This window comes from Phoca vitulina, unplaced genomic scaffold, assembly GCF_004348235.1.
Source record: "Phoca vitulina isolate PV1807 unplaced genomic scaffold, GSC_HSeal_1.0 scaffold46, whole genome shotgun sequence".
NCBI lineage: Eukaryota > Metazoa > Chordata > Mammalia > Carnivora > Phocidae > Phoca > Phoca vitulina.
Genome location: NW_022589749.1, coordinates 7607950 through 7628309, shown reverse-complemented (window position 1 = coordinate 7628309; position 20360 = coordinate 7607950). Strand labels below are relative to the sequence as shown.

The 20360-nt window shown below is 54.6% G+C and overlaps 1 protein-coding gene across 2 annotated transcripts in view; it reads left to right on the top strand.

The window, feature by feature from the left end:
• The window catches only part of SH2B3 (SH2B adaptor protein 3), a 35033-nt gene that overhangs the window by 2250 nt on the left and 12423 nt on the right, over positions 1 to 20360 (top strand). For both annotated transcript variants that reach the window (XM_032431518.1, XM_032431517.1), the window contains exon 2: positions 8187 to 8978. In XM_032431518.1, coding sequence (XP_032287409.1) covers positions 8214 to 8978 — 765 coding nt within the window. In that variant the 5' untranslated portion in view covers positions 8187 to 8213. The remainder of the gene's footprint in view (positions 1 to 8186; positions 8979 to 20360) is intronic.

Genomic DNA, 20360 nt, shown 5'->3' with positions numbered 1-20360 from the left:
GGGTCATGAGTCTTTGGGAAAAGAATTGCGAAGATGCAGGCAGGATGAGGTGGGGGTGCTTCCTTGTTGTAAGGCCTTGTTTAACCGTCCCTCTCAGTTTCCTCACCTGTCAAATGGATGTAATAAGAGTATCTAATTCTTAGGATCATTGGAACCATATGAGTGAATTTGCAAAATGTTTAGAACATTTTGATCAGCAGTGGTAGTCGCAATAATGATAAGACTGTTATTTGTCGTGGATGTTAGCTCTGATTGTTCTCCTTCCTGATCCTCCCAACCCCCGTTCCTGTGAACCCTGGGCTTGATCCTTCCTGATAGATAGAACTTTCTAGTACAAATCAGGTTCTGTAGAACAATCCAGATATGGGGGTAGCCTGGGTCCAGCAGGCACAGGGTAGCCCTGCAGCAGTTCAGCCTTTGGGGGCCCTTGGATATCTTGGTCAAGCCGTGTTACCCCAGGACACCCTCCATCTCCTGGATGGAGCCTCCCCGAGGGCAGAGGGGGTAGGGCTGGAGGCACTTGGAGAGACCTCCCAGTCCCGGCGCACCCCACTTTTGCGGGGGGTGGGTGGAGATATACATAAACCACTCAGTGCTGGGCCTCACCTGACAATAATAGATGATATTATTATTAATATTATTAAATGAGATGCCTCTCCTGTTAAATTCCCACTTCTCCCTGGTAGCAACACGGGTTTTGGAGCCAAATCCAGGATCTGCCAGGTTCTAACTGTGAGGCCTAGGGCAAATTATCTGACCTCTCTGGACCTCATCTACTCAATGGGGACCAAGAGTCCCAGCCTCTCTGGGGTATATGAGCCTGTGTGTAAGCTAATATATGGAGTGTATGAGCCTGGCACAGTGTAGGGACTTGAACTGTGTTGGCCGTAATTGCTATGGCTCTGGGCCCCTGGCCTTGTCCCTTAACCTCTGAGCTCCACTATCCTCCTCTATGACATGGGAGTACTAATGACTGCATGATAGGATTGTGTTGAAAAGAGGCATGCATAATGGCTAGCATGCAGTCAGTGCTCAATAAGTGTGCAGGGCTCAATTAGTGCCCCAGAGGGGGCTAGCACTTAATTGCCAGGTTTCCTGGGAAAATGGTCCCAAGGGCCCCCCACCCACCCACCGCCTGCCCCCCGGGGGTTCAGCATCTTTGGCTGGGCGGGGCAGGAAGCTGCTTCCATCTGGCAGATGGGAGAAGCCTGCCTTGGAGTCCAGAGGTGTAATACAAGTTTCTTGTTCCCAGCCAGACCCTGTTCCCAGCTACCCGCCCTCCCTGAGGAAACTGAGGCGGGCAGTCTGCCCAGGGGAAGTGACTCAGCTGGGGTCACTCGCTGAGTCAGGCCTAATTAGACCCAGGAGCCCTGCACCCCAGCTCCCTAGCTTCCGGGGGCCTGCAGTCCCTTGGAAACTGGGCAGGTCCAAAGGCCACAGCTGGACACCGGCTCACTTGGGCCCTGACCCCTGGGCAACCACCATTCCTCAGCCGGGGCTCCAAGGTCCCACTGACCACCACTGGGCTTCTCGACCTGGTATTCTTCTTCCCAGTAGGGGCAAGGGGCACTTCCCCAGGAGAGCAAGTCCTCCTGGTGTCCCCCGGCCCCGCCCCGACCGGAAACCCAGCAGCTGAGCAGATGGCTGGAAGATTTTTCCTCCCACGCCACCCTGTCAGGGGTCGGCGAGGGGGGCCAGGCTGCAGGCTTCCTCGGGAGCCAGGCCGGGAGCCCCTGGGGGCCTGCCCGGATGTGGGCCCCCACCCCGGTTGGTGGGGGGGGGGAGGCTGCCCCTGCCCCATGTGTCCCCAGGGAGGCCTGGGAGGGAGGAAGTCTATGCCCTGCTCACCGGGAGCTGACTCACAGGGTGCCTGATGGAGGTGCTGGCCTTGTGGAGGTGGAGGACTGGAACTGTGATTGGGGGAGAGGGTCACAAAAGAGGGCCTTTGGCAAGAATATGCCCTTTGAGAGCTGGCACTCTGTGTCCTCTCACAGAGAAGGCGAGGAGTGTGGGGAGAGGTTCACCCTTCCTGACACCGCAAAGCACCATTGCAGGGTGCAGGGCTCGCTGAGGGTCTCCCCCCACCCCCCGCAGAGTCTCACCCTTCTCTCCTCAACTCAGGGGCAGTGAAAAGAAGTCACGTGTGGGGATGGGGGGGGCGGGCTGGGGCTGGAGTCCTGCCCATTCTTGGGGGGATAGTCCCTGGCTTTCTCCTGAAGCCTAGCTGGGTAGGTGGTCGGGGTGTCAGGCTGGGCATGGGGACAGAGGAAGTTGGAGGACATTTCCTGTTCTGGCAGACTGTGCCAGCCTGATAAATGTCCCTGGGCACTAGGTGACCCTAGAGAGGGTGCATTAGGACTCCATTGACTGCCCAGTGATCTAGAGCAGAACCTACCTCTCAGCCTCCCCAGGACTTCAGAACCTTCACTCCCTACTTCCCATGGGCTTCTCCACAGTTCAGACAGCCTGAATGGTGTGAAAGGGCAGTGGGCTGACTGCCAGGCTGTGTGTGTTGGAATCCCCCCAACTCTCTGGGCTTCCTTGGGCAGAGGGTCTGGGTGCTGGAGAAGTTGGTGCTGTAGGTGGGAAAAGTTGAAATGCTTGCTGTGGCCTGTAGTCAACCTGGAGGCCTCCCTGGAGGAGGTGTCTCCCTCTGAAGGTATGGGACTTCCTGCCCAAACATCTGTGAGTTGGGGCCAGGGGAAGCTGTGGACCTGGGGGAGGATGGAAGCTCTGGACTGGCTCATTTTAACTTCACTTACCACAATTTAAACTATCCTCCCCAAGCCTTGGCAGGTGGAATTCCCACAGGTGGGTAAAGGCCTTCTCCGCACCTGGGCCTGATAATTAAATGGGAGATGTTAGCTTCCCCAGATTACATTGTTACCCAGGGTGATTGGATAGAGGAGGGGCTGAGGAGCCCCAGTCTCTGGAGTCATGGGTTAGAGTGGGCTCCACAGCTCAGATTCTCTGCTTAGAGTCAGGATTTCCAGCTGTTCAGCTCCTCATTTCTCTCTGACTTGGTAGAGGCTCTAGGGCCCCTTAGGATGGATATGCTTGAACAGGGGACACCAAGCTTGGGCTAAGGCTTTAAGGCCCTCACCAGGTTGCCCTTAGCAGGCACTCTGGTGGACACAGTTGTTTTGAACTTGGGGTCCCGAGAGGCAGATCCACCCCCACTCTGGCCCGGGGCCCTAGGATGGGCATGGAGACAGCGATCTCCTTGTGTTTGCTGTGCGGATTTGGGGGAAAGGGGGGTGCCAGGATTTGACCTTCCTGTTCCACATAACGTCATCCTTGTCCCTCACCCCACTGTGGGATTTGGGAAATGCTGGAGCCCCTCCTCCACACACATAGCTGGGAACTCCCTGCCCCAGAAGCCCAAGCTGATCAGGTGGGAGGGACTCTGTGCATGTGCAGGCCCCTCTGTGTGAATCCGTTCATCCCTTTGGCCACCCAGGCTTCCAGTGCTCTGGTAGGTGGGGGGAGGGGAGAAGAGGGAGGAGGGGGCCGATAGAAGTGCCCCAAAGACCCCCCTACTTATATCCCCCAGCCTCAACCTAGAAGTTCCTGGGAACCCTCAGGTGATTAATAAATGCTTTCTGCTAAGAAAAGACCCTAATCCCACAGTTGGTGTGATCTGATCAATTGCTTAGCATATAGTAAGTGTTCAATAAATGGCTACCACCTGGGCTGAGGCCCAAGAAGGGGACCACCTTCCTGCCGCCTGGCTGCCCGCCCAGCCAGGAAACCTCCGAGGCACGCCCCCTCCCCGACGTGGGCCACAGCTGAGTGCTCAGTGCTGTGACTGGTGATTTCCTGCCCGGAGCTCCTGCCTGGAGCAGCCTCTCCCCTGAGAAGGCCTTTTGTTCAAGCTCCCTTGACGCTCCCTGCTGGCCCAGCCCGCAAGGCCAGGCTCCCTCTGTGGCTTCTGTGACCTGAGGCCTGAAATTCTCTGGAGCGGGTGCTCCTCTCTGTTAACAATAATAGTAATAAAATAGCAACAGCCCCTTGTTTGTTGAGCCCAGGGCCCAGCACCCCACAGACCTCCGTCCTCAGAATGCTCCTAGTGAATGCCAAGAGCTGAACACTGGCCCATTTTACAGAGGGGCACACAGGCTCAGAGAGACAAGCCCCCTCTTCTGCACCACAGAGCGAAGAAGTGGCAGAGGCAGGATGCGATCCCAGGTTTGGTTGGTAGCTCAGACTCAAGAGCTCATCTGGGTGGTGGGGAGATCCCAGTGGGTTTCTCAGAGCCTCACAGCCCTTCTGTTTGTCCATGTCGGTCGGGAGCATAACTCCAAGAGCATGACTATCACCCGCAGCCCGCCTCAAACCCAGCAGTTCATTAATTCATACAGGTAATATTTCTGACCAGGCCTTGGGGGTGAGCAGGAGTGAGATGGCCTCTCGGCCTTCCAGGGGCAAACAGCCCTGGTTGAGGGCACAGGGCAGTGAGCAGTTCTAATCCCAGCTCTATGCCTCACTGGCCGTGGGGCTCTGGGCAGGCTATTCTTCCCATGCCCTGGCTTTCTTACCTATAAAATGGACCTATTGATAAGACTCCTCTCTACCCTTGAGTGGAGATTAAACTAGTGAATATATAAACCTGTGCAAAGTGTTTAGCACAGAGCAAGGCATATAGAAAGCCAGAAATAGTGTCATTTATTGTTAGTTTTGTTTTTAAAATTGTATTTCTAAAATTGAGATATGGTTGGGACATCTGGGTGGCTCAGTTGATTAAGCGCCTGCCTTCAGCTCAGGCCATGATCTCAGGGTCCTGGGATCGAGCCCCACATCGGGCTCCCTGCTTGGCAGAGAGGCTGTTTCTCCCTCTTCCTGCCACTCCCCCTGCTTGTGCTGAAGCTTAAGCAATAAAATAGAGATATGATGGACATACATTAGTTTCAGGTATACAGCATAATAACTAGACCTCCTGTGATCATTTTACAATGTATAAAAATGTGGAATCATTGTTTTTAAACTTGTACCCTGTGGCTGTTTTCCTGACCACCTGGTGCGTTGGGGACCTGGACAGAGGGGCTAATGCCTCCTGACTCCCACAGGATCTGAATGAGAAGTTTATGTCCCTCCTCTGGATCTCACTCCTTCGTTCAATATACATGAGGAAAGTGAGTCTTCCTCATGGTGTGCATTCAGGCACTGATCAGGCATTTTGGGGGTGGCTTCTGTGGGGGTTTCTATTGCCAGCAATGGGACCTCCCCGTACTTCAGTTTCTCCATCTGTAAAATGGGAGCAATTATAGGCCCAACTTCCTAGGGCTGTCATGAAGCCTGGGAGAGTTAATGCTTTGCAAAAGCAGTTAGAAGAACGCCTGATGTCTAGCAAGTGCTTGGTACATGCTGCTCTTCTGATGGGGGAACTGGAGTAGGAGGTGTGGTGAGGAGGGCTGCCAGCCATCACCTGGGCAGTGGGGAAGCACAGAGCCGGCGCACTGTTCTAGGAAGCCTCCTGCCAAGGTTGGGTCCTGCACTTGGGCATCGGGACTCCGGGGTGCCCATGAGGTGTGTTGGCCCAGTCAGAGGTGGTTGTCGGTGGGTGCTGGCCACCATGCGTCGTCTGCCAGAGGAGCCAGAGGGTGCAAATGCAGCTGACCTCCTGCATCCGTACATTCATTCATTCAGTGGGCATTTATTGAACTCTTGCTGCATGCTAGGAACTGGGGCTGGTGCAGGGAGCAGACTGTGAAGCTCACAGTCTGGTGGGGAGATAGCCACCAATTTAAAAATCACAGCTATTTTTTTAAAAAGATTTATTTATTTTAGAGAGAGGGAGTGAGCGCATATGGGGGGAGGGGCAGAGGGAGAGAATCTCAAGCAGACTCGATGGGGGGGGGGGGGCTCGATCTCACAACCCCGAGATCATGATCTGAACTGAAATCAAGAGTTGGACGCTTAACTGACTGAGCCAGCCAGGCTTCCCTAAGTAATCCTAGCTATTGAATGTTAACTGTGACCAGTGTGCTGAAGGACAAGTTCAGTACTTGACTCGGTTGGTGGGCTCATGGAAGGCTTCTCGTGTGTGAAGCTGGAAGCCGACCTAGAGCAGGCAGGGCAGAGGGAACACTGAAGGCAAGGCCCAGAGGCTGCAGCCAGCACGAGTGGCGGCAGATCACACAGGGTCTCACAGGTGGGCAGGAGCTTGGGTCAGGAATCCGAGAGCTTTCTGGGCCCCCTAACCTGTGAGAACAGTGCTTGCCTCACCTGTGTGGAGGCGGGGGTGTGGGGTGGCCATGGGGTTAACTAAGGACAAATCACACACACATGCAGATAACACCCCCCCACACACACGCACGCGCGCACCTTCACAGGTGCAGGGTGGTTTTCTTGGCGGAGGGCGGTGATCAAGGGCACATGTGGCTCCTCTCCCTTCCTTTCTGCCTGGCGGCTTTCATTGACTACTGTGTGCCAAGTGCTTACTGTGACTAGGTTTCCACCTTCCTCGCTGATGCACACACTTACTCTGCACTGTCTGGGGTGTCCTGCTGCAGCCACTGCAGGGTCGCCACCACGGCCTGGAGAGGGTACTGTCCTTGCAGCTGCCCTACAGGTCTGCCCCGCCCTGACCCTGCACAGGGTCACACAGATAGAAGGTGCCTGTGCAGTGGTGTGTGGGAGAAAGAACCTCAGTTTCCAGGTCCAGGTCTCCACCCTCTCAAGGACTCCTTATAACCGTTTAATGAGGTGGATATGATGGTGCTCCGCATTTGACGGATAAGGAAACTGGGGTTTAGAGATGTCCAGTCAGGTGTCAGAGGTCACACAGCCTCTACATACGTGAATAGTGTAGCCCCAGGAGGGATTTGTGTCTGGTTCACTGCTGTATCCCCCAGGGCCTAGCACAGTGCCTGGCACAGAGTAGGCCCTCAGTAATAGTTTTTTATTGGGGGGCATGGTGGTGGAATGAGCAGCGATCATTACGGGGGCCCAAAAGGGGCCCAGGCCCAGCCAGGCTTAGTTGGAAGGAAGGACGGTATTATTGATTGTAACTTAACTAGAGAGGTCCAGGGTTCAGCACCTCGGACAGCAGAGGGTAGGGGGCTTCTGCCATTTTGATTGTGTGGTGCCAAAGAAGGAGCCATAGGGGTGGGAGGAGAGGGAACCCCAGGTGGGATGGGTAGGCAAGGGTCTGCCTGTCCTGACATTCCCCCCACATTGGAGCAGGAAATACCTTTGCACTCCTTTGCGAGTCTTGTTAATTGATTCCTTTTTATTCATTGTTTTATATTTTCATCAATGATACACTCTCATTGTAATATTTAAATAGTAACAGCCAGCCTTTAGTAGGCTTTTCCTAAGTTCTAACACATTTATATTTATTAACTCAGTTAATCCTCATAGCACTCCTATAAGGCAGCTCCAATTGTGTTCTCCATTTTACAGATGGGGAAACTAAGGCAGAGAGAAGTCAGTAACTCACCCAAAGTCACATAACTAGTAAGGGGCGGTGCTGGCATTTGAACACAGGCTCTGTGTTCTTTACCATATTTTCTAGAGGCAAGTAGCAGCAGTATTCCTTGGTTACTGTTATCCCAAATCTGGTTCTGCCCCAGAGGTCACCACTGTTTCTGGCGGCTTTGCTCCCGCCACACCTTCTTGCCCACCACTTAAACACATTTACACGCACATAAAAATTGGTAATTTGGTTTTGTGTGTGTGCACGTAAATGGGATCACAGTCTGCACTGTTCCATGGTTTGCCTTGGGGATCTCCCTGGGGTGGTAGCGCAGACCTTCCTCTATCTTTTCTACTGCTGCAGAATATTCCAGTCTGCAGATGTATCACCGTTTGCTTTACCTGCCTCTGATGGGCATTTAAGTTGTATAGACATCGAAGCCGAAAACATCTAGCAGGGGATTGTCTTGTACCTGCCTCTCTGCACATTGCAAGCAAGCATTCTCTTGAATACTTGAAAGTGGCATTCCTGGGTCTGAAATGGATCCTGCCAAATTGCCCTCCAAAAAGGCTGTATCAGTTAACAGTACTGGCAGCGTTGTCGGGAGCGACCATTTCGCTGCACCTTCACCAGCACCGGGTATTATCGGTCATTTCCGATTTCTGACGTTGTGCCTGGTGAATAACCTGTCTTGCGGTGGCCAGTTTAAGTAGTCGTTTGCTCACCTGCCTGCTCACTCCTTTGTCGCCCACCCCACCGTGTCTTTCAGCCTGGCCGCCCCACCTCGGTCTCCGCCATGAACGGACCCACCCTGCAGCCCTCCTCGGCCTCCTCCGCGTCCTCCCCCTCCTCGTCGGCAGCGTCGTCGCCGTCCCCGCGGGGCTGGAGCGAATTCTGCGAGCTGCACGCGGTGGCCGCGGCCCGGGAGCTGGCCCGGCAGTACTGGCTCTTCGCGCGCGAGCACCCGCACCACGCGCCGCTGCGCGCCGAGCTCGTGTCGCTGCAGTTCACCGACCTCTTCCAGCGCTACTTCTGCCGCGAGGTGCGCGAGGGCTGGGCGCCCGGGCCGCCGGGGTCCCGGGCCGCGCCGCCCGCTCGCGACTACCGGGACACGGGCCGCGGGCCCCCGGCCAAAGCCGAGGCAGCCCCGGCCGAGTCGGGCCCGGGTCCCGCCGCCCCCGCGCTGCCCAAGGCCCGCAGCTCGGAGGAGCTGGCCCCGCCGCGACCGTCCGCCGCCTGCACCTTCCAGCACCTGCGCCACAGCCTCCGCCACATCCTGCGCCGCGGTTCGGCTGGGGAGCTGCCCGCCGCCACCGGGGCCGCGGGGGAGGCGGGCGAGGGCCCGGCCCGGTCCGGCCTGGCCAGGAAGCTCCTGCCCTGGAGCCTGGCCCGTGAGCCGCCGCCCGAGGCCCTCAAGGAGGCGGCGCTGCGCTACAGCCTGGCGGACGAGGCGTCCATGGACAGCGGGGCGCGCTGGCAGCGGGGGCGGCTGGCGCTGCGGCGCGCCCGGGGCCCCGACGGCGGCGCGGACCGCGTGCTGGAGCTCTTCGACCCGCCCAAGGTAAGCTCCCCGCGCGACAGCCCTGGGGGCGGCCGCACGGCACCCAGAGGAAAGCACGCCTTCTGAAAAGTGAAGAGTTTCTTTTAGACCAGTTTAGATTCGCGGAGAAGTTGCGGAGATGGCCCAGGGTTCCCTCGTACACCACACGCAGCCTTGCCTGATGTTAGCATCTTACGTTACTGCGTGCGTTTGCATGACCCCGGCACCAGCGTTGGCCACTAGTATTAAGGACACTCCGCGTTGTCTTTGGATTTTGCTGGTTTCCCCTAATAGTGCTTTTCTGTTCCAGCATATACCATATTAGATTCGGTTGTCATGTCTCTTTAGGGGCTTAATGGCTTTGACAGGTTCTCAGGCTTTCCTTGTTTCCCATGACAGTTTTGAGGAGTACCCGCCAGGGATTTTGTAGAAAGTCCAGAGACACCGTATATGGGCATCATGTGGGCTGTGACAGGGCGGTCCAGGTCCTTGACAACCCTGACCCAGCTGGACCATGACAAATAGGGGTTTTTCTAGAGGGTTCAAAACTGTCATTTTGATTCCTTTGCATGTCTCATGATTTGTGGATGTCCATTTTCAAGTGTTAAAAATTCTGTGTGTTCCTTTTTTGACAACTTAATTCAGCTCTGCAGATGAGGCTGGAGGGTCAAGGTGTTCCAAACACCTGACAAGCTCGATCTTTGACTCAGGTGTATCAAGTTGATGGGACCACGTGGCTTTCATTTAATTCCTTTCTCTTTCTGTTATGCTGCTAGAGAGTGAGCAAAGCAGATGTGATCCTGGCCCTGGGAGGGTCACAGTCTGAATGGAAGAGACTTAGTTATTCATTCATTTAACAGATATTTATTGAGCACCCACAGTGTACCAGACAGATCCTGATGCTGGGGACCTGGCACCTTAGTGGGAGCTACTGAGGAATAAACCTACACCTGAACATGGAATTATAAATTCTACACGGGGTTCTAAAGGAAGAGCAGTGGGGCCTCTGGGAGTATCACTGAGGGGCCCCAATGTGGTGGTTGGGATAGGGTGTTGCCGAAGAATCCTCTTGTGTGAAGTAACCTTTCAACTTCAGCACCGTGTCCCACGCGTACACAGCAGTGGGTGTGTGATTCGGAAGCTTCACAAGTATTGCCATGTTTGCACACACCCAAGTGACCCAGCACCCAGGGGGCTCCCTCCCGCCTCCTCCATGTCAGTAACCCCGGCCACCCCCTCCTCCCACTGACTCCTACTCCACGGATTACATTTCTCTGTTCTTGAACTTCATACAAATGGAATCACGCAGCATGTTGCTTTTGCTCAGCAGAATGTCGTAGGGACTTGTTCATGTTCTCGTGTGCATCAGTAGCTGGTTTGTATGGATGGGCCGCGAGTAGCTTATCCATCCACCTGTTGATGGATATTTGGATTGTTTCTACTTTGGGACTCTTATGAATAATGCTGTTTTGAAATTTGGGTATAGTTCTTTGTGTGGACATGTGCGTCCATTTGTCTCAGGGAGATTCCTAGAGGCCTTGCTAGGTCATATGGTAAGTGCATATTTATAAGAACCTTCTATATTTTTTCCAAAGTGGCTGCATGACCTTATGTCCCCACCAGCAGTGTATGAGAGTCTTTTTCCATTTCACCCCTGCTAGTGGATGTGTACTGGTTTCTCATTGCGGCTTTAATTTGCATTTCCCTGATGACTCATGAGGTTAAGCACCTTTTCATTTGTTTATTGGCCACTGGAATTAACTCTTTTGTGATGTGCTTGTTATTTTTATTGAGTTGTCTGTTCTTATAGGAGTTTTTATATATGCTGGATTGTAAATATCATCTCCGACTCCGTGGGTTGCCTTTTTTCTTCTTTAATGGAATCTTTTCATGAACAGAAGTTCTTAATTTTAAGTCCAGGTTATCAGTTGCTTTCCTTTATAGTTATTGCTTTTTGTGTCCGGTTTAAGAAAACTTTGCCTACCCAGTTTCATGAAGATCTTTCTTGTCTTTTCTTCTGGAAGCTTTATTTTTGGGCCTTCACATTTTGGACCAAGATCCATCTCGAATTAGTTTTTATGTATGGTGTGAGGTAGGGGTCATAATTCTTCCAGTTGTTCCCCCACGATTTGCTGATGTGACCATCTCTTCCCTGTTGGATTGCAATGCTGCTTTTATCCTAAATCCAGTGTCCATTGGTGTGCTTCTGGAAGACTCTCCCTTCTGTCCCCTTGGCCCATGTGTCTGTCCTTAGGCCAACACCACACTGTCCCAATTGCCAAAGTTTCATAGTGAGCCTTGAGCTGGTGACTTTTGGACCACAGTCTTAATCCTGAGTGAAGAATCTCTCAGTGTCAGGGTGCCTGGCTGACTCAGTCGGTAGAGCATGTAACTCTTGATCTCGGGGTTGTGAGTTCAAGCCCCACTTTGGGTGCAGAGGTGACTTAAAAATTAAATCTTCAAAACAAAAAAAGAATCTCTCAATGTTTCAGGCAGAGGGAACAGCACAGGCAAAGGTCCTGAGATGGGCATTCTGTGTGTTTTGAAGAATATAGCAGAAGAGGCTGGGGTGGTGGGAGCACAGAGAGGGAAGATGGAGCATGGGGAGTATGTGTGGTTAGAGGGTCCTGTGAAGAGTTAGCATTTTATTCCAAACACAACGGGAAGCTGTTGGAAAATGCAAGTGCAGATAAAAACTGTTTTCTCATCATTTTTAAAGTCTTGAGGTTATGACACCATGAAAGGCAAATAACATCCCAAACACATGGTCTTATCTGTGTGACAGCATGGGGTCCCTATAAAACTTCACTTTAAAAACAGCTTCTGGGGTGCCTGGCTGGCTCAGTCAGAGGAGCGTGCGACGCTTGATCCTCAGGGTCGTGAGTTTGAGCCCCATGCTGGGGGTAGAGATTACTAAATAAATACTTAAAAAATACAAATAAAAAATAAGTTAAAAAAACAACTTCTGCTTTTAAAATAAACCATCTTGGAAAACCAGGTGTCAGGAGTCAAGTGGACCTGAGTTTAAATAATGAATTAGTCTTTCCCCAGCTCTGGGGCCGTGGGCAAGGGGCATCACCTCTCTGAGCTCAGCGTCCTCCTCCGTACAAGGGGATTTGTACAGAGTTCTCGCCGTCTGGCGCTGTTGCGCTAACTGGGAGAGCCCCTGGCCCGGGGAGCACTCGGTGTTACTGCTCCTTGTTGTCATGGTAATGACTTTGGGGTCGAGAACACGGATTTATTCCCAGTGCTGGTCTGGGTCCTCAGTGCCCAACTGGGAGGCACCGCCAGGGCTCCTGTTCTTCAGGAGCCCCAATGGTGGAGCCCCCGTTGGAGCCCTGAGGACTCAGAAGTGTGTTTTGGCCCCTGTGAAGTCGAGGCCTGGGGGAGGGCAGCTGGGACCCTGGGGCTCTGTCCTAGGCTTGGTGGTTGCTCCAAGACCTGGGGTGTCCTCCCACAAAGTGAGCAGCCCTGGTAGGGCCTCTCCCAGCCCCCCCACCAAGTATGGCTTGGCGGAGCAGCCCAGCTCCACCAGCCTCCAGCAGCTCCCCATTGTGTTTGGAACAGTCTAGGGGCTGTTCCTGAATGTTTCCTGGAATGACTTGGAGCATCCAGTCTCCGGGCTGAGGATACTGAGACTATAAGTCTTGATTGAGTGTGCCTGCCAGGTGGGCGGTCTTGACCTCTGACCCTGGAGTTGTTTAGAGGAGCAGCTTTAAACAGAAGGCAAAGGAAGGTTGCAGGTTCGACAACCAGTAGGTGGTGGTTAAAGGCCTGAGCTCTGGATTCACACCGACGCTATGGCACTTGAAACCTGGAGAAGGTCCTGCTGCCCAGAGTAGGCAGAGGTTTGGAGGACAAGAGCTGAGACAGGGAAGCTGCCCAGAGATATGTTCCTTGGGCCTCAGCCAAGCAAATGCCATCCAGAAACTGAGGCCAGGGAGCCAGGGGCTCATGGGTCCCCAAGACTCACCTCTGCCTCTGACCAGCTGTATGACCCTGGCTGGTCTTCCCCACTCAGCCTCATTCTGTTCATCTGCAAGCAGGGGTGAAAGCAGCCACTCAAGCTCATGATGAGGGCTATAAGGGGAGTCCTTGCTAATGGGGGTATAAGTGAAGGCTAGAGCCAGGCTGCTGGCTGGGGAGCTGGAGGGTGGTCAGAGGAGACACTTGGGGCTATTTCCAGTGTCCGAAGATGGGTGGTCACGACCTTCTCTGGTTTCAGTGGCATCCCTGCAGGTGGGCAAGGGATGGGCCTCCCTTCTGGGCGCTGGCCTTCAGGAGGAGGCTGGGCATTGGGGGGTGGTCCTCAAAGGCCCCTTGGCAGGAAGTGATGTCTGAAATGAGAAAAGGTGCCAATCCTGAAAGATCTGGGTAAAGGAGTCCCAGGTCAATGAAATGGCAAGTGCAAAGGCCCTGGGGTGGCCATGAACCAGGAGACTTTGAGGAATAAACAAGTGGCCAGGGGCTGGATGGAGGGAACAAGCAGAGAGAAGATTGGAAAGGTGTTAGGGCTGGATTAGGTGGGGGCCTTATGGCCCCGGGGAGGACTTGGGGTTCTCACAGTATGAGTAGTGGCATGATTCTTCTACGAGACCCTTTGGTCTCTGTCTCCACTCGTCCGGTGGCAACTCCCCCTCCTCAGACATGTCTGAGTCCCAGGGTTGGGCTAGAATGGGGGGTAGCATATTTACTACCTTGAATGGGCACCTACTATGCGCCAGCCATTGCCCTACATACTTGACCTAAAGTCCTTACCCATGAGGTTCGAGGCCACTGGCCCATTTGACAGGGAAGAAACTGAGGCTGGGAGAGGCAAACGGACTCACTCAGGGTCATGCACCCGAGGAGACTGGAACCCCAATTGCAAGGGGTTCCCACCTCCAAGCCCCTGGCCACACTCTTCGACTGGCTCCCTCGAGCCCGAGCCTGTAGAGTGTCAGCACCCAGCCAGGCCAGGCCGGAGATGTGCCATCCTACTCGGCAGTTAAAAGAAGAAAAAGTTGGATTGGTTACCAATATTTAAAAACAGGTCTGGGGGCTGAGCCTCAGTTTCTCTCATCTGTACAGCGGGGGTGATGGTGGAGTTGTAGCTATGGTCGAAAAGTAACCTTTTAGCCAATGTTTATTTGGTGTTTGTCATATACGAGGACCTTTACTGACCTGGCTTCACTGAACCCTCACAGTGGCCCTATGACAGAGCTCCGGGGATTGCCCCCATTTCACAGATGAGGAAACGAGGTGAAGAACGATGACCTGTGTGAGGTCACACAGCTCCTGAGTAGCTGGGCTGGGATTGGAACCTCAGGGAGTCAGGCTCCACCTGGAGCCGAGTAAGCCTTTGGAGGGACTTACTATCACTAGTGGCCCCATCTGGGTTGGGGGGCCTCTGTTTGGAATTCTCAGACTGGGAAAGGCTCCCTGTGGCCACCTTGTCCAGTGCCACCTTTTTAGATTGGAGACACTGAGGCGCAGAGGGGCCGGCCAGTGTCTCCTTCACCCAGCATGCTCTGCCCTTGGCCTCTGCTGCCTGGCCTGGAGAAGAGCTAGAGGAAGGAGGTGGGGGACACCTCAGCCCATAGCCCTGAGCACCCCCATATGCACCACGGGCCTCGCTAGCCCCAGGAGGAAGTGGTCTGGTTGGGAGTAGCTGGGCTGCTGGTCCTAGGGATGGCTGGGGGGTGGGCCAGCTGGACAGTGTGGTTCAGAGCCGTTCCCACTCTGCTCCTTCTGAGCGGGGTGGCCTGGGGCAAGTGACTCAGGCTTTCTGGGCCTCAGTTTCCTCATCTGTAAAATGGGGACGCTCACAGCGCCTGCCCGTGGGGCTGGTCCTGCGGCAGAGGCCGCGGACACAGTGTGTGCTGACTGGGCAGCAGAGGGGCAGCCTCAGGCCCCTGCCTGCAGGCAGCAGACCTTCCTGGGGTGCCTGGAAGCCCCCCGGCCCCGCCCTCACAGAGCCCATCATCCAGCGGGGAGACAGTCTGGGGGACCCAGTCTGACCAGAGGCCGCCAGGCCTTGGCCCCCTCCGCTCCCCAGCTGGGCCAGTCGCCTGTCAGGAGGAGGCAGGACTGCGGGCGGGGCGGTTGTCGAGGCCGGGCCCCCTCCCCGGGGCGCGCGGGGGCTGCGGGCGTCGCCGTCCTTCGGGTGGGCGCTGGCACCACGCCGGTCGTACGGGTGAGGAAACTGAGGCCGGGAGAGGCACAGGGAGCCACAGCCTGGACCCCGGGGGCCTGAGCCTGGAGCTCGTGCCCCCGAGTGTGGGAAAGAGGAAGCAGAGAGAAAGGGATGTCCGCCGGAGGCCTGGCGGTTTCCTCTGGGAGGCAGGAGGAAGGGGAGGAAGAGGAGGGCCGGGCAGGAAGCGGCCAGGCGGGAGGGGGGCAGCCTCCTTTGGCTCGGACAGACCTGGGTTTGAGTCCTGCCTCTGCCCCCTCCAAGCGGTGTGACCTTGGGAAAGGCACTTGGCCTTCTCTCGCTGTGCCTCAGTTTCCTCACATGTGGCCTAGAAACAGCCACGTGACGGCCCTGAGCGCTGGGGAGCTGCGGGGCCGAGCGGGCTGCTGCGGCGGAGATCGGAGCGCGCCCCGCACGCCGCGGGTGTTCAGCAGAGCTCGGCGGCCGTGGTCGTCGTCGTTCCTTTTATTAGTCGTCCATCTGCCACAGCCCGGGGTGGGGGGCGGGGGGTGATGAAGCCATCTCACGGGTGAGGAACCAGGCACAGAGAGGTAGGAAGACTTGCCCAAGGCCACAGAGCTGGGAGACAGACGAGCCAGGGACAGCATCCGCTACAGGCCTGCCAAGGCCAGGGGTCCGTGTTTTGGCCCCCCGACAGGTGGAGAAGCCACCCACCCTTCCCCGACAGCGTCGTAGAGCTTCATGGGCCAGGCAGAGCCCCAGGGTCCCCGTGGGGAGACAGATGGGAGCGCTAGAGGCCAGTGGCGCCCCAGTCCCTCCCTCTCCCAGGGTAACCAGGGGCAGGAGGCCCCCACGGTGAGAACGGGGTTCCTGTCCTTGCTGTGCCCCGGGCTGCTTTGTGACCCGGGTGGGTCCCCACCCTTCTCTGAGCTGTGAAATGGGCAACAAAGGGGCTTGATCTGGGCCTTCCGGGAAGGAAGGAAGGGGTGGTGGTGGGCAGGGCTCCCATGGGGGCCCCAAATGCACACACAGCTGCCCCATCGGCCCCTTACTGGGGTTCCGTGTGAGATCATTTTTGTAGAGTAGCTTGTCGCTCAGAAGAAACCCCTGACCATGCTGACACCGTGGGCGGATGATATCGGTGTGTTTCCTTTGAGCTCAAATTCTATAAATCCACACACTAGAAAGCGCTCCTGAATCCAGCAGGGGGAGAGTGGCCAACGATGTTCATTTATTCTCATGTTGTGCCCCCAGTGCCTCTGGGGGTGCTTCACCTGCCCCTCCTGCTCCACGGGGCCTTTTGCCGGCTTTCTGCAAGTGCGCAGTATGTTTTCGTTTGTTTGGGGGGACGGGGTGTTGGGACAAGACCATCGCCATGGTCTGGGCTATGAGTGTGGCAGCTGGGGAGAAGGGCTGGGGGACAGGTTTAGGTTCAGATCTTGGCTTTCATGTCTTTGACATGTGACTTTGGGCCGAGAGCTTGGCCTTTCTGAGCCTCAGTTTCCCATTCTGGAAAACGGAATGTCAGTATGTGGCATTTTTTGGGTAACTGGAGTCAAAAGCCGGCTCAGCAAGGGCACAACGTGTCCCCACCCGAGAAGGTGGAAGAAGGGGCTTCCTGGGTAGGAAGCTGCCACATCCCAAGGTGGGCCCCCGCGGCAGCCCGTCCCGGGCACCGGCTGACAGCCCCAGCAGGCGAGGCGGGCTGCGGCTGGAAATCCCCCACCCACTTCTTTGTGAATGGAAAAGGAAACCAAAATGCTCAAGAAGAGATCTCTGCGCGCTGAGCGGCTGGCCCTCGGTGGTGATGGTGGTGGGGGGGGGAGGGGGAGCTTCCTCCCCCCAAGGCAGGAGGGGCCGCCTCAGCTTCCTTTTTGGGGCCCCACACCCCTTTTTCCTATCTTCCCCTCTGCGCTGGGGAGCAGGCCACTGTTTTCCTCGGGCCATGGACTCTGCAGACCTCTCGGCCTCTGGAACCAGTAGGTGACAGCGTCCATGGGGAACGATTGAAGCAGCACCTGCCACCTGGCCTCTGGAGCCTCCCTCAAGGGGGGCTGATGCGGGGGGTCCTCCCACCACCTGCCTGACCTGAGTCCCGACGCTGGCCGAGGCGGGGGTGCTGCAAGTCCACAGCGGCAGCGGAGAAACCCGTCTCCAGGGAACTGTGCGGCACCGAGGGGCCCTGCTTGGTCTCATCTGAAATCTTCGTGTAATCTAGGAAACTCTAATGTACCGAGAGCCTCCACGTTTGAGCTCCTCATGGTTTTGGTTTTGCATTTTCTGTCGATAAAGCTCATGGCAGAAACTACAGGGCAGTGACTGAAAACCACCTCCGAGCCCCCTGCCCAGAGAGAACCAGCATTTCCATTTTGGTAGAAGTCTTTGTGACCTTTCTTCTTGCATTTCCTCTCTAACTTTTCCCCCACATTGCAGTTCCTTCAGCATTCGCTCATTCTTCGTTCTGCACTTCTGTCTGGAGCCCCTTCTGTGTGCCAGGCGCATGGGAAATACGGGCAGACACCTTAGGACAAAATCCCCAGCCCTGGGGAGACACACATTCCTCATTCTGCTTTGTGACCTTTTTTTCACTTAACAGGGCTTGGACATTTTTCTGAAATATCTTCTAAGAATGTCTTTTTTTTTTTTTGAAGATTTTATTTATTTGACAGAGAGAGACACAGCGAGAGAGGGAACACAAGCAGGGGGAGTGGGAGAGGGAGAATCAGGCTTCCCACGGAGCAGGGAGCCCAATGCGGGGCTCGATCCCAGCACCCTGGGATCATGACCTGAGCTGAAGGCAGACGCTTAACGACTGAGCCACCCAGGCGCCCCAGAATGTCTTTTTTATACTGGCTACACAATATTTCATTTACACAGAGAGGCCGTGATGTATTTAATATTATCCAGACTCCTAATTCAGCCATTTCTCACTTTCCTGCTCGAATAGATAGCTGTGTGACAAACATCTCGTACATAAATCTTGGTGCCCATCTCTCATTTCCTTAGGCTAATTTCCTAGAAAGGGAAGTGCTGAGTTGAAGGCTTTATGAGTGCTTCTACAGCCCTCTTGCTCTCTGAGCTTTTTTTCTTTTTTAAAAGATTTTTCATTTATTTATTTGAGAGTGAGTGAGGGAGAGAGCGCAAGCAGGGGGAGGGGCAGAGGGAGAAGCAGGCTTCCCGCGGAGCAGGGAGCCCTTGGGCGCGGGGCTCCATCCCAGGACCCTGGGATCATGACCTGAGCCAGAGGGAGACCCTTAACCGACTGAGCCCCCCAGGCACCCGCTGAGCTTTATTGAGATAGTTTACAAGTATGTAAAATGAACTTACTTAAAGCGTACAGCAGCGGCTTTTGGTATATTTACAGAGTTGCGCAATGATCACTGTGATCTGATTTTAGAACACTTTCATCATCTCAGAAAGAGACCTTGCACCCATTAGCAGCCACTCCCCCCTCTCCCCTCCCTCAACCCTGGGCAGCCACGGGTTTGCCTTCAGTCTCTATGCATTTGCCTATTCGGTTCTTTTTACAGAAGTAGCATCAGAGAATTTGCCAGTCTTTTATGATCGGCACCTTGCACTTGGCATCATGTCTTCAAGGTTCATCCGTGTCATGGCAGCTGTCAGCGCCTCCCGCGTCATATTCCATCGTGTGGACAGACGTCGCTCCCACTTCCCGGCATGCGGCCCAGCTATCGTGCGTACAGGGCTGCTGTGAACACTTGTGTGTGACTTTCTGTGTGGACATCCGTGTTTTCCTTTCTCTCGGGTGTATATCTAGGAGTGGAGCCGCGGGGTTATATGGTAATTCTCAGTTCAACATTTTATTGCCAGACTGTTTTCTGTGGCCGCTGCACCGTTTTACGTTCCCACTGGCGTGTGAGGGCTCCAACTTCTCCACATCCTCGCCAACTCTTGTTATCTATCTTTTTGATTGTAATCATCCTAGTGGATGTGAAGAGCTATCTCATATGGTTTTGATTTGCATTTCCCTGATGGCTAATGATGCTGAGCATTTTTCTCATGTGCTTAACTAGCCATTTCTAATGCTTCTGGTAGATCCTTTACAAATAGCCTTCCAGAAAGGTTATACCCACTTATCTTATCACCAGAGGTGCCAGCACTGGGTATTATTTTAAAAACCTCTGCCAACTTCTAGATGGGAGTGGTTATCTTGCCCTTTCTGATCACAGTGGAACTGACCATTTCTCTCTTTAAAAACCATTGAGTATTTATAATTCACATGACGTAACATTTCACCACGGGAAAATGCAGTTCATTGGCTTTTAGTATATTCACTGTGTGCGCAACCATCACTACTAATTCCAGAACATTTCCATCACCCCAGGAAGAAACCCTGTACCTATTAGCAGTCAGTCCCAATTCCTGTCCCCACCTGCCTCCCCAGCCCCTGGCAACCACTAGTCTACTTTCTGTCCCTATGGATTTGGGCCATTTCTCTTCCATTTCTTGGTCCTATACATTTTTGTGACTTACAGGCCATTTATAGCACTGTCTGCCTTTTTTCTTGTTGATTTGCAAGAGCTCTTTACATGGATATTAGCTCTCTGTCACATGTTGCTAATATTGTCCTAGTTCGCCATTTGACTTTTCAATTTCTATCATGAGGTTCTCCATCTCTGGAGGTTTTTAAGTCTGGGCAATAAAATACAGTGATCTCTTCCCTTACGGTTTTCTTCTTTGCTTTTTCTGCTTCAGGCCCCTCCCACCCTGGATCAGATAATCACTTAGGTTCTATTCCAGTTTTGTCTTGGTTTTATTTTTCACTTCTAATTATTTAATCCATCCGGTTTTTATTCTCTATGGCTGGTGTGATTTCCTGTTGTTTTTTGATGTCCGTGAGATGCTGCGTGTGAAGACGCATCACACGGTGAGCGCTCACTGAACGCGGGCTCGCGGTAAGGACAGCCGGTCGGCCCGGCTGAGCTCCGAAGGGCGGGACACCCCGGCGCCCCGTGGTGGCTCAGCTGTGGCCAGGGTCTTGCTCTTGCCCTGTCTCCGTCCTTCCTGGCGCCCCTGCAGCCCCCCGCGCCCCAGAGACCGTCGCTTCCACCTCTTCTGAATCAGCATTCTTCGAAGGCAGGCGGTGGGTCCCGGTGGTGATGAGCCCCTCTCGGCCGCCGACAGAGGCTGTTAGTTCTCAACCACAGCGTTTTCCACCCTCGGCTGCCGCGGCGGCCGCAGCTGAAGCCCGCGCTGCTGGGACAAGGCGCTGCCCCGGCCGCTCTGGCTTCACAGCAGGGCCCCCGGTG